Source organism: Otolemur garnettii, unplaced genomic scaffold (assembly GCF_000181295.1).
Source record: "Otolemur garnettii isolate 467f Iridium unplaced genomic scaffold, OtoGar3 scaffold00009, whole genome shotgun sequence".
Taxonomy (NCBI): Eukaryota; Metazoa; Chordata; class Mammalia; order Primates; family Galagidae; genus Otolemur; species Otolemur garnettii.
This window is the reverse complement of record NW_003852404.1, coordinates 7,014,532-7,038,725: the sequence shown is the minus strand read 5'-3', so window position 1 is coordinate 7,038,725 and position 24,194 is coordinate 7,014,532. Positions and strand designations below refer to the sequence as shown.

General features: G+C 54.1%; 1 protein-coding gene across 5 annotated transcripts in view; it reads left to right on the top strand.

The window, feature by feature from the left end:
- The window catches only part of ARHGEF10L (Rho guanine nucleotide exchange factor 10 like), a 102,177-nt gene that overhangs the window by 55,654 nt on the left and 22,329 nt on the right, over nt 1-24,194 (top strand). For all 5 annotated transcript variants that reach the window (XM_003783857.3, XM_003783856.3, XM_023509672.1 and 2 more), the window contains 5 exons: nt 6,467-6,588; nt 12,292-12,378; nt 13,328-13,554; nt 14,778-14,932; nt 21,993-22,141. In XM_003783857.3, the coding sequence (XP_003783905.1) occupies nt 6,467-6,588; nt 12,292-12,378; nt 13,328-13,554; nt 14,778-14,932; nt 21,993-22,141 (740 nt within the window). The remainder of the gene's footprint in view (nt 1-6,466; nt 6,589-12,291; nt 12,379-13,327; nt 13,555-14,777; nt 14,933-21,992; nt 22,142-24,194) is intronic.

Here is a 24,194-nt window from a genome sequence, read left to right as displayed (position 1 = left end):
CTTTGGGGTGCATGAAAGCATGCATGCATTCAGAGTTTGTGGGGGACATGGAAGTTTCTGAGCTGGAGGGTGGTGGTGCAGGGGAAGAACAGCTGGAGCTGGAGTTCTGAGTCCCGGGGCTCTGCCTGTGGCCTTAGACACGTCACTTCCCCTCTCTGAGCCTCACTTTCCTCATTTGTAAAATGGTAGGACTTGACAGAAAGTAAACTCCTCTCCAGAGAGGAGAGGGCAATGCAGTGTGACTGCTAAGGGCTTTGTGGTGAAGGTGATGACAAGTTCTAAAATTAGCTAGTGGTGGTGGTCACCCAGCTCCGGGACTGTACTAAAAGCCAGTGAAGTACATACTTCAAAAGGGTGGACTTTGTGGTAACTGAATTATATCTCAACAAAACTGTTATTCCCCAACATGATATATAGCTGCGGTTCTCAACCTGTGGGTCATGACCCACAGGAACTGTATTAAGGGGCAGCGGCATTAGGAAGGTTAGGAACCACTGATATATAGGGACTTAACTGATTCTTAACCAAAGACCTCTGGTTTTTTTTTCCTTCCCGTATATCCCATAATACTAATACAAATAAATGGATATTTGCTGAGTACACCTGTGTGGCAGCCACTTTTCTGAGCATTTTGCATGCATCTTTTTCACTTCACATTCACTGTAACCCTACAGTTAGGTCTGTTGTGAACCCCTTTGTACAAGTGAGCATTCTGAGGCCCAGAGAGGCACAGGGACTTGGCTGAAGTCACACAGCAAGAAGGGGCAGATCTGGGATTCAGACCCTGGGAAGTCTGTGTCCTGTCCATTCTGTTTCCTCCACTTGCCGAGGGTCTGCCTGCCAAACCACACTCATTAAACTATAATTACTTTGTTTGTCCATTTTTGGAATTGCTGCAGGCCCCTGCCCTTGCCAATCAGGGCTATTATTTCCTACGACACCCTAGAATTCCAATTTGCTGATGCCAGCTGATAGCTGGGACTTTTTTTCCCCTTTTACTTTTTGGTTTTGTTTCTGATGTGATCTTTTTATAGGCCAGTATATATTTCTAATAAGTTCTAAAACATTTCTGGAAAGGAGTAAGGACCTTTGTCACCAGCTTTCATTGATTGAAAAACCAAAGTATTTGTTGAATCTCTGCAGTAATTTCAACCGTGGCAGAAAAAGCAATGACAGAAAGAGAAAGACCCCTGCCCTTGAGGACCATAGACTTATGAGGGGTGGGTGGACATTAAATGGGGGAGCAAAGCAGCAGGGAAGGGTCGTGCTGTGGGACTGCCACTGAGTGTGGAGTCAGGGTTGTCCTCAGGGAGGGCCTCAGAGGTGTGATATCTGATGCCAGGCAAAGATGTGGGTGGAGTGACCCAGGCATGGGACCAACCAGCACAGAGGTCCTGAACCGGGGTGGGGTGGGGGGGATGAAAGGAAGACCAGGGTGGCCAGCGCTGGAGAAGGAAGGAGAGAGAAGTAGGTGGGTGGGTAGTTCGAGGGTGGGGGGTATAGGCTTAAAACCAGGGTGAGGCATATGGAATTTGTTCTGGGTGTGATGGTAAGCGGCACACTGGAGCATTGAGAGCCCGACCATGTCACGACCCAATTTCCATTTAAGCATGTGTGAGAGGCCACCGCAGGGGTAGGAGAGGTGTGGCAGTAGGGTGGAAAAAGGGAGCAGGTGTGGCTCTGGGGTGGCCTGGGTCACAGGCTTCTACTTGGCCCGCGTCCATCCTTGGATCTGGTGCTGATCTTGCTTGAACCTCTGCTGCATGTTTCTGGGTGGCCAGGAGGGCTTTGGAAGGTGGAGGAGGGATTGTAAGGAGAAGCTGTCCCATCCCTGGCAGAAGACTGGGCATTCTGGCCCCTCGGAGGGGCTAAGGCGGCTTCCCCACTAGACCTCAGGCCATGCACATCCCTCCCCCCTCCCTCCACCAACTCCATCTTGGGAAGTGCCCAAGACCTGGTGGAAACCCGCTTTCAAGGCAGATGAAGCTCCCATTTGAACCCCACATGCTTTGCAGCGCAGGGCTTGGTGCTGGAGGGACAGGGCAGTCCCAGTTCTTAGTGCCTGTGAAGACGCTGCCTTATCTTCACGCAGTTTCACTGCAGCAAAAGTTTTAATGGAAGGAGAGTCATTTGAAATCTTATTTGAATGCCTGGGTTCCCCTGGGGCTTGAATAATTTGTTCTTTTTATTTTGCCAGCTTTTTTTTTTTTATCTGCAGTGCCTGGTTATGGGGGGGAGTGGATAATATGAGCCTGTTTGAAATAGAATATGTTAAAAACATTTATTCACAAAGGATTTTTTTTTTGCTATGATTTTTTTTTTCCCTCCCTGACTCCAGTGTGCCAGGATCATAATCCACGAAGATTGAAGAAGGAGAGATAAGATGAGGGAGCCTGGGAGCTGGAAGGATATTTAATTCCCTGGGGAATCTGGGGTGCAAGCCTCAGGATGGCCACCACCATGCTAGGGATTCTGGGGAAGGCTGGCCTCAGCCCTGAGATCAGCTCTCCATCTGTCACTTGGACTAGATCTCTAAGGGACCTTTCTCTGGTTGTATTCAGGATCTTAGGTTTGAGAGGTGGTAAGGAGCAATTCTTGGCAGCGGGTGAAATGTAGCCAGACGGCTGGGTTCAGTTCCTAGATGCCTTGGATTTTCCACTAGAATATAGGGAAAATGTATTCTGCACGGGGCTCTTGTGAAGATGTGGGGAGACGGTGCCTGGGAAGACAGCAGTAGTGCCCCCATGTGGGCACGTGGGGGCAGAGAGCGAGGCTCCTAGATAAGGCATGACTACATCTCACAGGTGGGGAATGGCCCCTCAAAGATCACACACAATTCAGCGCAGAGCAGGACCAGGCCACCTGCCCCCCACTCTCTCTAGCAATTGGTCTCCCATTCTTAGAGGCTCCATAGGAGACTTGCAGATGGAAGGCCCCCAAGAAAGAGGAGGTGAGGCTGAGGGGGGCCTCAAAGTCACCAGCTCCCAAAGTCCTGCATCCCTAGGCCTTCCACTCTACCGGCCCTCCTTGTTTCCACCTGCTACAAGAAGGTGGGCCTGACAGACCACAGGCTGGTCTCATGCTCAGAGGGACATATCCGTGTGGCTGAATGCAGGGACTACGGGTCCTCCTTGGTCACCTCTAATTGGGGTTACTTCTCCAGCCTGCCGTTGTCATAGTAACCCTCATATTCCTCCTGTGGCTGGTCCTGAGCATGCCTCGGAAGCACGTTGAACACATTCTCGTCTTCATCTCCTCCAACCCTCACAGCATCCCCAAGGCCTGAGCCCCACGGTCTCCACAGCCCACGGTCTCCACAGCCCCTCCAGCAGTGGGGCTGAGGACCTTGGTCTTGGAGCCTGAGTCTGGTTTTATCCTGACTGGGAGACTGTGGCCAACTGCTGGCCTCCACCACCCCCAGCTGCTAATGGTTCTCTTTGTAGGAGATAGGCAGTTGGGTAAGATGCCTGCTGAGGCCCTGCCCAGCCTACTGCCTGTGGCCTTGGCCAGTAGCATCTCCGTGGTGCTAGGGAGGTGTGAGGGGCACTTTGAAGGTGCCTTGGATTTGGGAAGTTCAAGAGCAGCCTGGACTATTCACCAGGCAGTGGTGACAGTAAGGTGTGATACTGGGATGGAACACAGTAGGAGTTTGAGAGGCAGGTTGGTTGGAGAGGCAGGGTGGGGCCCACTGTGGGCTCCCTCAGTGATGGTCATGGTTGTACTGGGCATACTGTTGACCACAGGACAGTGATCACAATGGGCACTATTTCCTGAGTGCCTGGCATGTGCCCGATGTTGCATATATTCTTTCCAGGGCTCACAGCAACCCTAAGTAGCTAAAATTATTTCCCCCATCTTCTAGATGGGCTTCTCTGATGGGCTCAGAGAGGTTAAGTTCCTGGCCCACTGTCACACAGCAAACTGGAGACTGAGTTAGAATCTGCCCAGAGCCCATCTAGCAGGTTGTAGGGGATGATTTGAGGGCTGTGGGGGAGCTTCAGTCATGGGGCTGCTCCCTCTGTCCCATGGGGGTGCTCGTGTTTTCAGTGGGGGCTACCAAACACAGCCGATGCTAAATAAGCCTCCACTTAACGTCCATTGGAAATCACGGCTTTGCCATCGGTGCCAGTTCTTAATGTCACTTATCCCAAGCGGGCTTTCAGTTTCGGTGGCTGCAGCCTTCTCATTTGGTCTCAGCCACGCTGGCTTTGTGACGGGAACAATGGCAGTGGCAGATGGGGAACAACAACTCCATTTTCTTTTAGCGTTCCCAGTTGCAGGCAGGGAAGGCACCATCTGGGAAGAGAAGGTCAGATCATTAAAAAATATATACAATAATAAATTTCCAGGACTCCATGGGCTGTAGGTATACAGGGAGAGAAGAGAGGAGATGAGCTGGGGGTGAGGTGGAGACGGGGGCACGGTGCATGGTGGTGGTGCTCACTGATGAGCTCCAGGAGGCTGCAGGGTGGGGAACTGGGGGTCTAAGCCTCTTGTCTGACTGTAAGTTCCTTGAGAGCAGGGATGATCTGTTAAAATCATGCCATCTTTTTTTTTTAATTGAATCATAGCTGTGTACATTAATGCAATCATGGTGTACAATGTGCTGGTTTTGCACACAATCTGAAATGCTTTCATCAAACTGGTCAGCATAGCCTTCACGGCATTTTCTTGGTTATCGTGTTGACGTTTATATTCTACACCTAGTAAATTTCACATGGACCCTTGTAATCATGTCCATCTTTATTTGCTGCCCAGTGACTTGTCCAGGAGGACACGACGTGAGCTCCCTGCCCCTGAGAGCCACGCTGCCCCCAGGACAGCGGCCTCCCCATCCTGAGTCGTAGGCGCTGTGCAAAGTGCCTGCCGGGTTAGTTCTTGGTGCCTGGCCCTTCCCCTGGCCTCCCTCTGCTCCCTGCCTGCCCAGTGTGGCTGGGGATGAAACCTCCCATGGTGTCTGCGGATGAAACTAGATAAGGTGTAAACCATGAAGCATGGTGGACGTGGGGTGCCTGTCCTGACACTGTCCGTCCTGTGCTGCCATGTCTTTCCCTGGTGGTCTCCCCCACGTCGGCTTTTCCTCCCCAGTGGTGGGGCTGGGTTTTACATGATTCTGGTTCTGGGTCCGCACAGGGTGGAGGGCCTGGCACGGAGGATGCCTCTGGGCCCATGGAGGGAATGAGTTCAAGGCCCAGGGACGCAGGCCTGAGGGCATGTTGGCAACTTCACGTCATAGTGCCTGACGTTTGAGAATGTCTCTAACTTCTCAAGGAGTGTCCACACCTGCCACCTCATCCAAGCTGCTCATGCCATGACAGCACTCAGATGCCACCTTCACTGGCAGAAATGGCATTTCTCAAGTGTGCTGTGTGAGGGCTGTCTGGGTGGTCACTCCTTACAGGAGTCCAGCCTTCCCTGTCTGACCCAGAGTGTCTCTGACGAAAGCAAGTCAGGGGAACATTCACATAAGGGGTATGTCGGACAAACCTGGGAAATGAGGCTTTGGGAAGAGAAAGTCCGTGACCCTGTGATGTGCTGGAGGTCTATGGTGCATGTGGCACTGTGTGGGCAGGTCAGACGTGGTGAGCAGGACATGAGGGGAAGGTCTAAGCCTTCACGGAGCACCAGCACAGCAGGGAAGTCCCTGCTTTCAAGTGCACACACACACACACACACACACTGACATAGCATTAGCATGATTCCTGAGAGCATGGGGCTCACATAGCCAGGGTGGTCAGGGAGGACTCTGTGGAGGAAGCAGTGTGTGAGCAGAGGCCTGGAGGATGTGGTTTAGCAGAGGGTGCTTAGTGCAGTGATCTCCCATGGCTCCTGGATCTGGGATCGGGTAGGGCATTTGCACTTGTAAGCGGGTCTCCAGGGGGTCTGGGGCACAGCTGGACTGGGGGACTGGAGGCAGGTGACTTCCTTAAGTTTCAGGCTGGCCTTGAAGGAAGCAGGAGAGTGATTCTCCCCGACCCCAGCCCCATCCCAGTCAGGTCGAAAGCCCCCAGCCACACCGTCCTGTCGTTGCTAGTTTAGAGTCTGCCTCCCACTCTGGAATGCAAATTCAAGGCCAGGGACCTGGACTCCGTTTAGCATGTTAGCGTTTGGAAACCCTTTCACATCTGTTATTTCATTCGATCCCCGCAACCACTGCAGGACGAAGGCATTTTTATCATCCCTATTTTATAGTCAAAGAAATTGAGGCTCAAAGAGTCGGTTGATTTGCACGGTTGCTCAGTGATAGGATGGCAAAGCCGAGACTAAAGCTCCCTGCCTGGGACCTGTGGCCATGGCGTGAGAGAGGCTGGATTTCATGGCATGGGGGCAGGAGTGGAAGTGTGGGAGCGAATGGCTGGGGCCGGGCCTCTGGGGCCTGTGGTGGCTTCCCTGGCTTAGAGGGCCTCTCCCTGCCTGGTTGGTCCCTGGATTCTGACCAGCGTTACCCGCCTTCCTTTTGCTGTAGGGGAGGAGAACCAGCCGGGCTGGCTGTGTTCAGATGAGGACAAGAAGAGCAAAGCCCCGTTCTGGTGCCCAATCCTGGCCTGCTGCATCCCTGCCTTCTCCTCACGTGCCCTCAGCCTGCAGGTGAGTGGGGTGGATCTTACTGGGCCAGCCTCAAAGGTGGCTGCGGCTTCCCCTGGTCTGGGAGAACCAGTTTCCAGGTAGTGTCCACAGCAGGAAAGGCTCAGGTTCCAGATCTGGCTTGGATATTCTTATTTTTTTTTTTGAGACAGAATCTCAAGCTGTCCCCCTGGGTAGAGTGCCATGGCATCACAGCTCATAGCAACCTCCAACTCCTGGGCTCAAGCGAGTCTCCTGCCTCTGCCTCCCAAGTAGCTGGGACCATAGGCGCCTGGCCATTTTTTGGTTGCAGCCGTCATTGTTGTTTGGTGGGCCCAGGCTGGATTTGAACCCGCCACCTTAGGTGTATGTGGCTGGTGCCTTAGCCACTTGAGCCACAGGCGCCAAGCCTGGCTTGGATATTCTTGCTGATGGAGCTGGACAAGCCTTTTGTTGCTGCGGGTAAATGACCACTGTGGGTCAAGTGAACGGAAAATTACATTATTTTGAAATTAATAACTAGCAGTGATCTCATCAGTTGATGGCATGATCCCAGAATATGCTGAGGCGGCTGTGCTGGACCTTGTGGGCTGGTGGGTGTCAGCTTCAGAGCATCACGGGATGCTCCATAGCCATCAGGCCTCCTGCGTGGTAAGCAACCCTCGCCCCCTGCTGTGCCTCCCCAGGCCTTGCTGTCATTCTCTTATTTTAGTATTTACGAGTAGCTGTTTCTTTATCTATTTCACATTGAGGGAAACTAAGGTTAGGACAGGTGACAAGATTTTTCCAAAAAAGGACACAGCTAGTAAGGAATGGTTCCAGGAATTTGAACCTTGCCTTGCCGGATGACACCACCCATGGTCTTAACCACCAGGATGCACAGCTAGAACTGGTCATCGCCCCTTTTGTCCCAGCCAAGCTCATCCTTCCATCTGGAGCAACTGCTGTGCCTTGTGTCCCAGGGAAATGAGGCCATCTTAGCTCTGGGGACAGGAGAGCAAACTTGGGAGCCAGACCCAGGTCAATAAGCCCCACAAGAGGTACGGATTGGGCTGTAGATTGGGGCTATATTAGACCCTTGAGATGTAAGTTCATTTGCTCATTCATTTATTCATTTTTCCATTATGCATATAATTTACGAGCACCTACTATGTGCTAGACACTGGGAATACAGTGGTGCCTAAGAGATGCAAGGCCCCAGCCCTCATGTAGTTTTCAGTTTGGTGGAGAGAGAAAGGCAGAAACTCAGCACACAGAAGGAAGCAGAAGAGAGCGATGAGTGTCCTCAGGAAGTCGGTGATACCACATGATGGCTACGCAGATGGGACCATGCAGTTAGTGGGTTCAGGGAGGGCCTCTTGCAAGAAGAGCCATTTACACTGAGACCCGAATGGTGAGAAGGACCCATCCCCATGGGGGATCCAAGTGGACAAACCAACACAGAGGGGGGCATCAGGGACAGTTGGGGAAACTGACGTGGCTGAGGTCAGCTGATGGTTGAGCTGGACCACGCCGGGCTCGCAGGCTGGCTGGAGTTTGGATTTCCTTCCGTAGCTGGGGACCGGCACAATCTGATTTATACTTTGGATCCGTTGGCTCCTTCTGGCTGTTGTGGGAGAGTGAACTGCACCCAAGTGGGAGGCAAGGATGGATACCAGGGACCAGTTTGGAGCTTAGCTTCCGGATCTTACCGAGCCGTGGCAGGACTCGGCCCACGCGGAGGTCAGGGCTGTGATCGGGGTGAGGGGAAATGAGGTTATCAGCCTGGGTGCAAAATTGTAGCAGGCACTAATAACTCAGTAAATAAGGTAAACACTATTTTAGTCCAGTACTTAAAAAAAATCGAATCAGCGAATCACAGCCTGTGGTTTGGCTGGGTTTTTTGGTGAATAAAGGGCCAGGGATTAGAGAGAAGCAAGTGACTCATGGTTGTGCAAATGTAGGGTCTGGTTTCGTTTTTATTTACATTTTAAGTAATTATTCATTATAGGTTTTTTGACATTAATTTTGATTTTTAAGAATAGCCTGATACGGCTCAGCGCCTGTGGCTCAAGCGGCTAAGGCGCCAGCCACATACACCTAAGGTGGCGGGTTCGAATCCCCAGCCCAGGCCCGCCAAACAACAATGATGGCTGCAACCAAAAAATGGCCAGGCGTTGTAGCGGGCGTCTTGGGAGTCCCAGCTACTTGGGAGACTGAGGCAGGAGACTCACTTGAGCCTAGGAGTTGGAGGTTGCTGTGAGCGTGATGCCATGGCACTCTACCCAGGGGGATAGCTTGAGGCTCTGTCTCTAAAAAAAAAAAAAAAAAAAAGAATAGCCTGATATGCTCGGTGCCCGTAGCACAGTGGTTATAGTGCCAGCCACGTACACCGACGGTGGCAGGTTCGAACCCCAGCCCAGGCCACCTAAACAATGACAACTGCAATAAAAAATCACCGGGTGTTACGGCAGGCGCCTGTGGTCCCAGCTACTTGGGAAGCTGACACAAGAGAATCGCTTAGGCCCAAGAGTTTGAGGTTGCTATGAGCTGTGATGCTATGGCACTCTGCCGAGGACGACATAATGAGACTCTGTCTCAAAAAAAAATAAGAATAACCTGATAATATCTTTCTTATGACTGAGTTTTATGTACCCCCTTAAATTTTTACTCAAGGTGGGTACCCTCTTCCTTCACCCTAGTACTGGCCCGGGAGTAGGCAGTGGGTTGGTGAGGGGGACATGCTGGGGATGTATGTTGTGGTAGGGCCGGCTGAACTGGTGATAGATGGGGGTAGACAAATGGAGGGGCTATTGTGGGCCTTGGGGTAGAGGCCAGAGCCTGTGGAGCAGGGATTTTTAGGGTCCACTGTGGCTGCAACTCATCTGGCTTCCATATCCCATGGAGAAGGCTGACCCTGGCTTACTTCTGTGGTGGGGATTGGCTTCTCTGGTTCCCCACCAGGGCCCTGTCTTATGGGAATACAGGACATAAGTCTGAGTCCAGACAGGTCAGATCTGGGTGGTAGAGTCACCCAGGCAGGCTGCTGCCTCCAGGGCCTCCCTGGAAGAAACCCTCACCCAGTAGGGAGCCATCTGCCACCTCAGACCTGGGGAATGAGGGCCCGAGTCTCCTCCTTTGGAGCTCTCAGAGTCCAGGGCCATGTAGCCCAGAAGCATCATCAATTTCCACGGGGCCCCCTGCCCATGTCTCCTGAGGAGCCCCCATGCTAACTGAGGGAACTGTGAGTGAATCTCTGTGGGTAAGGGGCCTGTGGGGCTCCTGGGTCACTTGTTCGGCCTGGAGATATGTTCCTGCTCTGCCCACACCCTCTTCCCCCGCAGCCCAGACAGATGTACCCCATCAGCTTGGCACTAGCAGCCAGATGAATTAGAGCCTTGGAGTGCCAGCACCTCGTCAGTGACTGCAGAAGCAGATGTGAGCATGTGGACCGCTGCCTGGGGCCCTCCCAGCCCGCCATGTTTCCAGGCCCTCCAGCCAGATGCCTTTGGCTTCGGCTGGCCTGTGAGAGCAGCCGGCCAGCCTGTCTATTGGGCAGGGCTTGGACTGGGCGGAGGGAGTCACTGCCCCCACCCCTTTTCCAGTGTAGATGAGATCAACGCTCATGTCCCAGCTGGATGAGGGCATGTTGGGTTCTGACCCTCAAGGGAAGGAGGTGGCAGGAGCAGTTGTCTGCTCAGTGCCCACACTGGGCTCACCAGGGCCTCCACTCATGCCCTGGGTGGAGCCATGTCGGGAATGCTGCCCTAGTCCACGGTGTCCACTTGTGTATACAGTGCACGAGCTGGGGTGCCCACAGCACAGGATTAAATGATACGGTTCGAACACTAGTGCCTGAGGACATTTTGGTCCCCAGGAAGGAGGGGCCCCTTGGGTCTGTTTTGTGGAGTTTCCCAGGACCTGGCTGCTGGGGTGTCCGAGGATTCCTTTTGGCCCCCTGGCTCCACCCAGGCGGAGGCAGGCTGGGCTCAGCACAGGCACATTCCCCTATCAGGCTGAGGTCAGTCTCAGAACTTGTCCAGGTCAGGGCTCAGGGCTTGGGCACCAGACCTTGGAAACAGGGCCTTGGAGACAGGAGGGGAGTACTGCCTTGGGGGACTGAGGGACTATAGGTCAGACCTGCAAAGGGTCTGTGGCCTCTGTCTTGACCTTCACTGGTCTCTTAGCCAGAACTCCCTATCTCCTGTGCCAAAGTTGCTTATCTCTGACAACCCCACCCTTGACTTGCTCTGAGATTATGTGAGTTCATGAGTGTAACAAGCTAGAGCATCCCATAGGTGGCCTTCCACCTTCCAGTCCCCACAGCCCTCCTGATGGGATGCCAGGGTCTCTGCTTTACATGGGAGGATTTGTTTTGCTTGGGACCACCTGGCAGCTCACTGCTGAGCTGGGGTCAGAGTCCAGGTTGGCTGGTCCAAAGCCTGCTTCCTTCCACCCCCGGTGCTGGGTGCCTTGGCTTTCCAAAAATCAGCTTCCTGGCATAAGCGAGACTTTTAGGGCTGGGGAATTGCCCATTAAGGAGCCATTTGAGTTTTTGCCATCATCTTGGACCTAGCTCTGTTGATGTAGTTGACATCAGGGCCCATGGGGTTGCCATGGAGATGTCTGAGCCAGATGTGGGCCTCCCCACCATAAGGGGGGGGGTGCGGCCCAGCAGGAAGGGTGAGCACCCCCAGGTCAGTGTGGATTCTGGGGGGCCACACTTATAGAAGGCACCTGCTCTGGGTGTGGGGACTCACATTGCCAGTGGGCAGACATATGGGGCCCCAGAGTGCTGAGGCCTCAGGTGTGCAGCCTGGCTCCCAGGTAGAATCCAGCGTAGAAAGAAAACCCTGAGCCAGTCATTGAAAGTTTGAATTCTAGCCCTGACCCTGCTGCTAACTTTCTGTGTGACCTTGAGCCAGTCACACCCCTGCCTCCTGAACTTCAGGTTGGCCCACTGCTAAATGAGGCTGGATGAGGTGACCTCTCTGGCACACATCCCCATCTCCCCCCCTCCCCGTTACAAATCTTTTTAGAATGTTCCAGTGGGCCCGGGGCCAGCTGCGACCTTCAGCACCAGCAGAGGGCAGCACCTGCCTGGAAAAGGCTAGGGTGGCTGACTGTGTCCCTCCCTCAGGCAGGAGCTGTCTTCCTGTCGCCTTTTGCTTGGATGTGACCCATCAAAAGGCCACATTGCTATCCTGCCCACAGAGACAGACTGGCCAGGCCTGACTCAGGAAACAGGCCTAGGAGGGACCTGCCAGCATGGGTCCTGGGGCAGTGGGTTCAGCAGGAGAAGAGACTGGTGGCCACTGTTGATATTTAGCTGCAGCCGGAACCCCTGCCCTCTGCATGACCTGCACAAGCCGCCCAGTCCTCTGGGCCTCCCTCCTACCCCTGTCACCTGGGGCGTCACCTACCTACTGTGGACCTCATTTCCCCATCTATAAATCAGGGGGGTGGGCATTAATAAGTTCCAATAAACCTTTCCTGGAACCTGCCCTGTTTCAGATGCTCTGGCTGATACAGAGCGTCATTCAGGCCCCTTCTGGCTGGAAGGTTCTAGGAGCATGATGATCAAATAGTGTGTAGGAACTGCCTGGAAGCCCTGTGGAATGTGATGCTTTCCTGGCTCCCACCCTCAGGGGTTCTCATTTAAGAGGCTGGATAGGGCCCAGGAATCTGCCAGATACCGGCATCTCAACGCCTTGGTGATTAACCCACATGTGTCTTCTGTCTCTGCAGCTTGGGGCCATGGTCCACAGTCCTGTCAACTGTCCCCTGTTGGGCTTCTCTGCTGTCAGCACCTCCCTTCCACAGGGCTACCTTTGGGTGAGTCATCCCCTCGCCTAGCCAGGGGTTCTGGCCTCAGGGCAGGAGCAGGAAGAGTGGCCCCCAGGAGGGTACTGGAGACCACACCTGCCTGCTGGGCCCTGTTCTGTGCAGCTTTTCCAGCAGGGTCCTCCCACGGACCTGTGGTGCTCAGAGTTGGGAGGTACAACCTCCCCTAGGGCAACAGAAAACCAGGGAGCAAACAAGAGAGCGTGGTGCTTTCAGGTGGCACAGTGCTGCAGGGGACCTGTGTAGAAGGCCTTGGGCACAGGCTTTCCACCCCCGGAGCCAGGAAACCGGGCTGGCTGGTGCCCCACTCATGCAGAGATTCCAGCCCCCCATCTACCCTCAGGCTTCCTGGCAAAGCCTGCCATGGTTCAAATGAGGTGCCCTCGTGATGAAGATTGTGTCCTTCTAATAGCACCCCCTCTTCTAAAAGTGATTTGTTCCTCATTTCCCCGCTGCCTGGCACGTGCACCCACCCACCTACCTATCCATCTGTCCATCCATCATTTATTCACTTGTATCTACTTCTATACATCTCACTGTCAATCCACTCACCCTTTCATCCATCCAACGAGTACATGTTGAGTGCCCATCAGATGCTAGACTTGGGGATCAAACAATGATCCAGACAGAGAAAAGGCATTTTAAAGGGACAGAGCAGATGTTCACTATATATTGGCTGAAGTGCACCCCACATGGGGAGGAAGTAGAGAGCTGGCAGTGTATCTAGCTCACCTGAGCTCCTTACCTGATTTCCTTTGGGCCCTGATGCTAATTTATTACCATGGCACCTGGGGATGGGTGACTTTCCTGACTGTGGGATGTGTGTGGGCAGGAGAGGGGACCTCCTCTTGAGGGGCAGGGCCCTGGGGGGGCAAGGGCTGAGCTCCACCTCTGATCCCATGGTTCCTTCCTGACAGCCTCTCCGGGTCTCTGCTCCTAGGTTGGGGGCGGGCAGGAGGGTGCTGGGGGTCAGGTGGAGATTTTCTCCCTGAACCGGCCCTCACCTCGCACTGTCAAGTCCTTCCCTCTGGCGGCCCCTGTGCTGTGCATGGAGTACATCCCTGAGCCGGAGGAGGAAGAGGCGCCGGCGGGAGACGAGAGTGGGACAGCTGCTGACCCCTCCGCCACAGCGCATCCCACCATCTGCCTGGGACTCCAGGATGGCAGGTGAGGGGCCTGGGAGGTGGAGGAGAGTGGCCTGAGCAGGGCCAGGTGGGCGGGGTGGAGCTGTCTCTGTGCTTTCCGGATCTGCCTGTCACCTATCAGCATCCTTTGTCCCTAGTTGGGTGTCCCCAGAAATGGGGCTGGGCAGAGGGTCAGGAGCAGTTGGGCGGCAGTCCACAGGCTCCCTTTGGGAGCGACTGCTGCTTCATCACTGCCTGCCTGATCCAGGCTTGAATCTTGCCTTCCCCACTTGGGGTCCTCAGGCATACCATTTACCCTCCTTGAGCCTCAGTTTCTCAATTGAAAGTGGGGATCCGAATCCCCCAGGCAGGGCCACGTGTACATGTAGCTGTCACTGAGTGTCTGTCCATCTGCGGCCTGCATTCCCCTTGCTGGGCAGAGTGTAAGGCGTTCCCAGGCTATGAGGTCACTCTGGCAGAGGGAGCTGCCCTCTGTGTGACATGCCCGGAGCCCGTGAGTCAGCAGCGTGTGGACTTGCAGGGAGGAGCCCATGGTCTGTGGCCTGCTTGGGCTCAGTAGGGGTGAAGAAATGCCCATCCCCGTGAGCTGGGAGGTGAAGATGAAGATCAGTGAACACCCTGACATGGGCTGCACCCCTGGGGAGTCCAGGGACCTGGCGTTGCTTCGTCCCATCCTCCCTAAGCTCCTAGAGAGGAGGAAATGAGGAGAGAGCTTACTCCTTGAGTACCTACTGTGTGCTACTGTCTGGTCTCATGGAGCCTCAGAGCAGCCCCACTGTGAAGCACAAGCTGCTGCTTCCTGTTTCTCACACACGAGGCCAAGGGAGGAGCATGGCCTATGCTGTGTATCACCCACTCGGGGCTGCTCTAGGCTCTGCAAAGTCCAGACCTGGGTCTGCAGCCGAGTGTCCAGCTCGCCAGGGCAGCACGCCAGCATTTATCCGCTGGACGGTGGCACATCTGGTCTGCGTGACTCTGAAAACAGCTCCCTTGGTACCTTTTAGTGTCCTTCCCTGGGAGCCTCCCTGAGTCCTCATCACAGAGGCCAGGGAGAGTACCATCCGTGGAAGGCCACCCGCAGAAAAGTGAGCTCCCATGTGGTGGAGCTAAGACTGGGCCACCTGGCAGGAGGGCCTGGCTGGGAAGGAGAAGCCCCCTGGGCCCCTTCTCAGGAGGGGGTAGGGAACAGCGAGCTGATGAAGGGTGCTCACTGAGTCACAGTCAGCTCTTGGGCCTCTCCTGCAGCATCCTGCTTTATGGCAGTGTGGACACTGGCACCCAGTGCCTGGCAACCTGCAGAAGTCCTGGCCTGCAGCCTGTGCTCTGCCTGAGACATAGCCCCTTCCACCTGCTCGCCGGCCTGCAGGATGGGACCCTTGCCGCCTACCCTCGGACCAGTGGTAAGGACTAGGGGTGTGGGGCTGGAGGGCTGGGGGGCTGGGAGGAAGTCTAGGGTGTTACCTGGGTGTCAGGTACTCTCTTGGGAGTTGCAGGTGGCAGCTGAGGAGACAGTGCAGAGATAGATGATCCTTCTTCAATGCTGGAAGGATTTGGAGGTCCCTGACCCCACTGGGGTTCTCTGCAGGGCCCCCTGTGTGTGAATCTCCAATGGAGTAGGGTGCTCACTACCGTACAAACAGCAAAGCCCCCTGGCAGGGGACTCTAATGGAGAAGAGAGGGAGAGGCCTGGCTTCCTGTTCAGCTGACCTGGTGACAGCTATGTCCCTTACTGAGCAGCTTCCCTTTTTGTGCCTTGGGCTCTTCTTCTGCAAACTGGGAATAATGGGACTCTCCAACTCCCTATGGGCCCTGGAGGGTTAAACAGCTCAGTGGAGACACTGCCTAGGGCCAGACACAACCATGCCCAGTGGAGTTAAGCATTTCAATCTCAGTTACTTTATTGGGCCATCGCTGGCACGAATCACCATGTCGGGAGGGCAGAGCTAACAGTGTCTGGGCTGCTGTGCCCCAGGAGCAGGTAAAGTGCTTAATGCTTGGGCGTCATCTTAGTTCTCACCCCAGCCCTTGAGAATTACCTCTGCTCTGGGGATGATGATGCTAAGATGAAGGGAGCGGATGCAGCTTGTCCGCCGCCACTCAGAGTGCTGTGGTCTGCGCCCCCTGTGGCTTGTTCAGCCCCCAGTGTGTTGAGGGGGGCTGGGTAGAGGGCATTGCCACCCCCAGGCTCCCTAGAGAGGGCAGATGAACTTGAAGGGCCGCGGGTGTCGCTTCTCTCTTCCCTTCCCCTGCCTGCTGACTGCTGCGTCATCACTGCCTGCCTGTTGCAGGGTTATAAACGGATATTTGTACTGAGCTATTTTTTTTTTTTTTTTGCCACTTGGCACTGTGTTGGTATTTTTAATTAGCTTTTGATAAGGCATTTATAGTTTTTAATTAAAGGGGGAAGAGGGAGAGAAAAAAATCCCTCTCACCGTCAGACAGAGTGTGCGTGCAAATGTAAATACGGGCTCAGATCTATGGATTCAGCCCCAGCGCTGAAGGGACCACCCGCCCTCTGGCTCCTGCCAGTACCACGAGACGTGCCTCGTGCTACCCTCCTGGCCCCAGCCGGGCTGCCTTTGGCCTTTTCCCTCTGGGTTCCCCACTCCTCAGTGTAGGTCCCTGGGTTGGGAGGAGGTGAGGCTGCTGAAACTAAGTGCCACGAGCTACAGGGATTTGGTGTCTCATGTTCTGCAGGCGGGAGCCGGGATCCAGGTGTCGGGGGGCCCTACTCCCTCAGAAGGAGCCAAGGAAGGGTCTGGTCCAGGCCTCTCCCAGCTTCCGGTAGTTCCTTGGCTGTGGCAGCACAGCCACAAGCTGCCTCCCTACGTGTCGTGTCTGTCCAAATTTCCCTTTTTTGTAAGAACATCTATCATTTTGGACTAGGGGCCCATCCTGTTCTAGTATAATCTAAGCTTAATTAATTACATCTGCAAGGACCCTATTTCCAAGAAAGAGCACATTCTGAAAATTTGGGGGTTAATAAGACTTCAACATACAGATTTTGGGGGGCACAGTTTGACCCACAAAGAGAGGCTTGGGTCTCTTTCAACCTTGAGTTAGAGGGTGATAGTTTGTCAGAGCCAGAAGAGCCACCATGGCCCATATCCTCATTTTCTAGACAGGAATGGACCATCCAGGGTCCCATGATTGAGCTGAGACCTAGACCCAGGTACCCTGCTCCGTAGGGGAGAGCCCTCTCAGACGTGAGTGGCCTTTGGCTTTTCTCAGCAGAGCTGAGGCCAAAGGGCCTGGAGGAAAAGGCTGAGATGTCACACCAGCTTTTTTGCTTTGCAAACATTTGACTACCAAATATTTACTGAGCACCTACTATGTACCATGGATTGGGTGGTGAGCAAAACAGACATGCCTCCTGTGGAGAGAGACAGAATTAGTCAAGAAAGCAAGCAGGAAGCATACAACCATACGTGGTGCTGGGGGTTCCTAAGGAAAGAAGCGGGGTGCTGCATGACAGCCTGGCCGATCAAATATGTGGAGGGTGGATAGTGAAGGCCTCTCCAAGGAGGAGAACCCTGAGGCTGAGGACGGAAGGAAGAGTGGCCAGGCAAGTGAAGAGTTGGGGGAACAGTGTTCTTGGCAGAGGGAATAGTGTATGCAAAATCCTGGAGGCAGTAGAGCTGTGGTCTGGTGGGGGTGGGGGGGTAGAGAATAGTAATGGGCTGGACAGCTGGAAGAGGAAGTAGCACCAGGCATGGCCTGGGGGTAGATGGGGCTGTTCGTGAGGGCCTTGGGTTTGTCTCAGTATGTGGGAAAGTAGGGAGACATGTTAGAAGCAGCTGAACCCTGGGCTTCCTCTGGCTGGGTGCCGGGGTGGAGGCAAGGAGGCTGGCTGGGAGGCTGGGGCAGCCACCTGGCAAGTGAGTCTGGTGGTCACACTCTCCCCATGAGCCCACTCCTGGGCATTGGGTTTGGCTGTGGCCAGGGAGGTCTCTTGAGAGAGGCCTTGCCTTATCCCCACCCCCACAACCGGTGGTGGCCATCAGAGATGGCCTGGACAGGAAGTGAGGCTCCTAGGACATGCTGCACAGTGCAGAGTGGCTGAGCTTGTCACCTTTCACCCAACTGCTGTATGGCTGTCTCTGGAATCATCAGCTGCAGGGCTGGTGTCAGTCTTGTCCTCCTCCAGATCCACTGAGGCCTCAGGTACCCCTCAGATAGCCCCCCCTCTCTAATCCTAGCAGCTGAGCTGAACACAGAGCTGTCCCTGGGTCACCTGCCCATGCTTAATGCCCCTCAGAACTCATCTCTGGTGCCCCAGGTGGCACGGAGGGCCCAGGGTCCTCATGTTTGTCTTAGAGCAGGTACTACATGACATGTTTGACAGTGTTAGTAGTGACAGCTTACTGTCCTGCCTGGGCATGGCTGAGGCCAAGACAGGATAAAACTGGCCTTCCTGGCCACACTCTGACTCACTGCAGAAGGGCAGGACCAGGCATATTAAGCCAGATAGGTGGAAACTAACCTGGGGACTTAGCTCAGTCCCGGAGAAACCGCAAACCAGTAGCTGAGAGTTGACCTGTGAGGACTCCAAGGTGAACAGGCCACATGGAGTCACAGACCACTGGAGGTGCCTTGGAGTTCTACCTCTGGCGGACAGCTGAGGAAACCAAGGCTGCTGCATGACCACGGCAGTCACTCTGATGCCCCTAGAATCCCTGCTTATCTGTATTCATTCATTCATTCATCTGCTCATCCATTGGCTGTATGTATGTACTGTGTGCCCAGGAAATGTCAGGCATAGAGCACAGTGCTGGGACCTGGAGCTGAGCCAGATGGACATTGTCTCTGTCCCTGTATGCTTGAATGGAACTACCCAGGATCAGCCCTTATCTCTATGCTGACACAGGAGCATTGTCAAGCCTTGCAAGAGGGGTCGGCATGTACCTGGCTGGGAGCTGGGCATGGAGTCAGGGTCATACCCTCCAGGAAGCAGATGATGTGATGGGTAAGGCGTGGGCTGGGGTGGGGCTGCCTGGGATTGAGTCCTAGCTGTGAGAGCTTGGGCCTGCGGCTTCACCTCTAGGGTCCTCAGTTTCCTCACTTGTGTGGTGGGGTGAGGACAGCGCCACCTCTTAGAGTAGTTGTGAGGAGTAGATGGGCCTACCGCAGAGCTGGAGTGTAGTGACTCACACTGTCCCCTTTATCACAGCCATCACCCTCACTGTCATTTATTACCTGCTGGGCGGGGATGACTTTCTCTCTCTGTCCTGCTCTCTGGCTCTGGTTGGATCTGGACCCCTGAGGGAGCCCAGTGGGGCTTCTTCCCCATGGGCAGCAGCGGAGGTACGCCAGCCTCCTGAGGGTGCCTTTGCTGGGACTGGGCCTCATCTTCCTTTGTCTGGCTGTGAGAGCTGGTAGCAGGCTGTCACTCGGGCAGTAGTGTGTATGTGAGTGTGTGTTGAGAACATGGGGCTGTGCAGTGGAGAGGATGGAGTCCCTGCCAGGCAGGGAAGGCCCTTGCCTGCCCAGAGCTCACAACCATTGTATCTATAATCTTAGAATCATGGTGAGTGAGGGTTGGAGAGAACCTTAGAGGACAAAGCTCTGTCCCTTCTCCATGTGAACGGGAAAACTGAGTCCTCACCAAGGGATGCCTCTTGTTCAGAGTCTCATCATGGGCCTCTAATCAGAGACTTCTGCCCAGTGTCCTTTTCAATACAACAGTAACATTACTAAATTTTGTCACAGTATATCCTGTGCTATTCAGGACTTGGGGGATTTTTGAAGACTCCCAGCAAATGGAGGCAGTGATCGGCCTCCATGTGTTCTTCAGGGTTCAGGCCCCAGCCCCTGCCCCAGGAAGGCTGCTGGTTCTGTCCAGGTTGGAGGTGCAGAGGATCCGATGGCCATCACTGCTGAGTATCCAGGGCAGAGCCCCCACTTCCCAGTCTCTGAGGTGCTGCTGGGGCCCCATCTTAGCCACAACAGCTGGAGCTTTCTTCTGGCCACAAACACCACTCACCTCTGGCCACTGGAGGGCACTCAAAGCCTGGGATGTTCTTGGCTCTGGCGTCCTGGTGGGGTCAGCATCCCTGGAGAGGCCTGGTTCTCTGCCGGTCAGTCACCTACCCTTCCTGGACACCAGTCCTAGCCACAGATCTCTTCTGAAACTTGAGAAGGCAGTGAGGTTGGAGAAGAGGCTAGGCCCAGAGCCAGAAAGAGCTGAGTTCAAAACCCACCTGGCTTGTCACCCTTGGGTGGCCTTGCCCAACCTCTTAGCTCTCTGGGACTCTGCTGTTGCAGTCGTTAAGTGGCATCAACACCTGCCCTTACATACTGTTGTGTTGTGGCAATGATATCAAACAGTAAGAGCCAATGAACAAAGACTGCCTTTTAGCTGTGCAAATTAGGGTAGTTATTTAAACTCACTGTATCTTGGTTGTCTCCATTATAAACAGGGATAATAATAGTATCTGCCACACAGGCTTGTCGGGAGTTAAGGAAATAATTCATGGAAAGAGTGCGTGGTATGCGGATATGGAATGGTCTGTAGCAACAGCTGTCAGTGCTTCTGACTGTTTGCAGCTAAATATTCTATTATGCTCATTTCATTGACTCCCTGCAACATCTGGAGAGATGCAGGTTGTGGTTATCATGCCCAGTGTACAGATGAGGAAAACTGAGGCCCCGATAGGTGAAACGCCCTGTTCAAGTTCATGTAGAAGCTCAGGGGCCACTGACTGTTTTGGCCTGGCCTGCTTCCCATGTGCTCTTACTCACAGGCTGGGAAGATGTGAGTGGGGGTGGGGGAGTCCCTTTCCCCCAAACTCTTAGCTAAACTTGGAGTCTGCACATTTTAAGAAGGCCACTTGGCGAATCTGTTTTATAGGTGTGGGAAGGGAAAGGAGTAGGAGAAACTGGGGGTTTTCATCATGTACCCTGGGTCTTCTCCAGCTCTGGAGATAAAAGTGCCCCATCATACCACCCAGGAGCCAGCTCAGAGGGGGGAGGGTCTGTGGTGGGTTGTTTGGTACTCATTCTGGGGATCAGGTGGAGGGCACAGTAGCAGGACACTGGCTGCCTACTCAACCCCACACCCACCTGGCACTCTATTAAGACAAGGCAGCCATTGGGGTTCTGTGTGGCATCAGGTGTGACTTCAGAGAAAAACCCATCTCGGTGCACACTGTTTAGAAGCCAGGGAAGATGCTCCCTGTGTGGGCTGAGCATCCCTGGGGGAGGGGGCCGCTCTGCTCAGTGCCAGGTGAGGGGCCTCAGTCTGTTTCACCTTCAGGGATGGCAGACCAGGGATTGATTGCCTCTCACAGAGTTCTCCTTCTGCACCTGGTGGCAGTGACGTTTCTGGTAGGGGAGGATATCTTGGTAAAGAGATCAGAGATCCTGGTAGAGTTGATGGAAGTGCCTGGGAATAGGCGAGAAGATCCATGAGAAATCCAGATATCCAGATTCAGTCTAGATAAGCTACAGCGTGAGGAAAGTCCTCGGGAACAATCTTATTAATACCCCCTCCTATTTTATAGATGGGGAAACTGAGGTCTTGAGCAGGGGAAAGATATGCTTAAGGTCATTAGTAAGTTGGTAGCAGAATCAGGACCAGACCTCAAGTCTCTTGACTCTGGGGTCCAGGACCCTTTCTACCGACTGTGTCACACCACCCTTGCAGGGTCTGGTCTGGATGTTGCTTCTTCTGAGAAGCCTCTTTTTTTTTTTGAGACGGAGCCTCAAGCTATCCCCCTGGGTAGAGTGCCATGGCATCACGCTCACAGCAACCTCTAACTCCTGGGCTCAAGCGAGTCTCCTGCCTCAGCCTCCCAAGTAGCTGGGACTACAGGCACCCGCCACAACACCTGGCCATTTTTTGGTTGCAGCCATCATTGTTGTTTGGTGGGCCCGGGCTGGAGATTCGAACCCGCCACCTTAGGTGTATGTGGCTGGCGCCTTACCCGCTTGAGCCACAGGCGCCGAGCCTGAGAAGCCTCTCTTGATCCCTCCCCTGACCCCCAGTTCTGTGCAGAGTTAGTTCCTTCCATCTCAGCCATTATCAGGGTCCCTTGTGCATGCTGGTTCACTTGTACTTGGCACATTGCACAGTGACTGTTGGTGAACCTGGTGGTTTCTCTAACCAGTGGAGTGTCCTAGAGGGTAGGGCCTGTGTCTGAGTCATTTTGGTCTTCCCAGCACCCAGCAGGAGGCCTGGCTTGGAGTAGGTGCTTACTAAGTGTGCGCAGAATGAACGAAAGAGAGACAGGGGCAGGGAAGGGCAGGATGAAAAGAGGGGAGGGATCTGACAGCACCATCCCTGAGGGGGTGCACCATAGCGGTGGGTGTCAGAGGCAGGCACCCTCCAGCGAGAAGGGTGTATGTTGGGGCCCATCTGGACCCATCACTGCAGGCCCTGGTTCCCGACGCCTGGGGAGCCCTGGACACCTGACCTGCCTGCAGTCCCCACCCTGACCTCCCTCTTTCCTCCCTCTCTAGGAGGAGTCCCGTGGGACCTGGAGAGCCCTCCCATGTGCCTAACTGTGGGACAAGGGCCCATCCGCACCCTGCTGAGCCTGGAAGATACTGTGTGGGCCAGCTGTGGACCTCAGGTCACTGTCCTGGATGCCAGCACCCTGCAGACTCAGGTACTGGCCCTGTCATATGGCTCATGGCCCTGGCCCTGTGGCCATCTGCTGGGCTCACTTTTGCTGACCCTTCTCAAGCCATGCCAGGACTGCTCTCAGTTCCTGGGTGTGTCTCAGGCATCAATGGGACAGAGTCTGTTAGGAAGCAGAGGAGGCCTGAGATCCCTGCTGGGCCTGACTTCCTCCTTTCAGATAAACATTGTTACCAGGGCTGCTGAGGGTGGGAGGGGCCCAGCCATACTGGTCTGTATTCTAGATCCTGAGCTGAGCCTGTTGCTGCCTGTGAGTGTAGGGCAGGGACCTCTGTCTTTGCACTCATACTCATAGAACCTTGGCTTGTGCTGAGGGTGTGGCCAGGGTGGACATAGCCACCTTGGAGGCTGGGCTCTTTAAACCACATGGAATAGAGGCTGCCTGGGTCCTGCTTTGCCCTGTTTCCAGCACTGACAGTGCCTTAGCCCTGGGATGAAGGCCTGGTCCAAGGGGGAAGGGGGTTCGTTCCTAGCTCATCCTGGGCCAACACCTGTCACTCACTGGCCAGCAGCTCTTCTTACCCCACCTTGCCACACCCATAGTCTGTCCTGGGCAGCTGGTGTGGGAATCGCGTGTGGCTCCCGAGTGATATTTTCATGATGTTTGCTGTCACTTGATTTCTTTGGGTTATCAATTTGGAATGAGCTGCCCCCAGGCCCAGAGTGGAGCTCCGGTACAGCTCTTAGGGGTGCTCCCTGCCTTCTTGGGTAGTCCACAGCTGTGGACTCGCGCATCAGTAGCCCCGTGGGCACACTGAGCAGAGTCCTTAGCCGGTGAGAACACAGGTGATCAGGGCTGGGCCCCAGATCCTCCAATCCTCATTTGATAAATGCAGAAACTAAGGCATAGCTCTGAAACCGGGGGTGAATCTAAGGTAGTGATTTTCAACCAGTGTGCCACGAGAGGATCTCAGGTGTGCCAGAAAAAATTTTTAAAGATCATTAATGAAATTATTTTTGAAAGAAGTTCAAAGCACATTAAGTATATTCTTTTTTTTTTTTAAATCAACATAATTTAAGTGTGCCAAGAGATAAAAAAGGTTGAAAAACACTGGTCTAAGGGCTGTACCCGCCACTTTCCCCGGCTCACTCTCCTGTTCTTGTCACAGCACACAGGCGCTTTCTTGGGAGCTGGGCCTGTGGTTTCACTGTCCAGTTCTGCCACCCACCAGCTGGGCGCCTCTGTACTGGCCCCCTGGGTGGGCGCGGGTTTTCCACTCTGTAAAAATGAGATAAATGTCCCTTTCTCTGAGTCCTTTTCCTCACTGTATTACTCAGGGTTCCCTGGAGAAACAGAGCTAACAATATGTTTGCATATGTGTGTATGCTTGTGTACCCTTGTGTACATACATGAGTAGGTTTGTTATAAGGAATGGCTCACGGGGCTGTGGACACTGAGAAGTCCCAAGACCTGTGGTCAGCGAGCTGTAGACCGGAAGAGCTGAGGGCGCCATTCAGTCTGCAGAGGCCTGAAACCTCGAAGAGCCAACGGCATCAACTCCAGTGCAAAAGAGCTGATGTTTCAGTCCGATTGCTAAGGCATGAAAGAGCCGAAGCCTCAGCTCAAAGGTGGTCAGGCAGAGCCAGAATTCTCCCTTCTCAGCCTTTTTGTTCTATTCAGGTCTTCAGTGGGTTGGGTGCGGCCCACCCACTCTGGGAAGGCCCATCTGCTTCGCTCATCTACCCATTCAAATGCTAATCTTACCCGGAAACACTCGCTGAATTCGCCCAGAATGATGTTTAACCATATATCTGGGCTCCTGAGGCCCAGTCCTGTTGACTCTAAAGTTAACCATCATGCACTCAAGTGAGATGATGCTTGGGAGCCACCCTGGCACCAGGAGGCATTTGATTGGCGGCTCTTCCCGAGTGTGGGAAGCAGAGGCAGAGTTACTGCAGCCCAGTGCCTCGGGCAGCAGGGAGAGGAAGCACATTGTGGGAAACTAGAGGGCGGGTATAGAGGGATTATTGATAATTGTCCTTTGAGGAGAAGGGGACTGGGGACTGGTGGTGACTCCTGG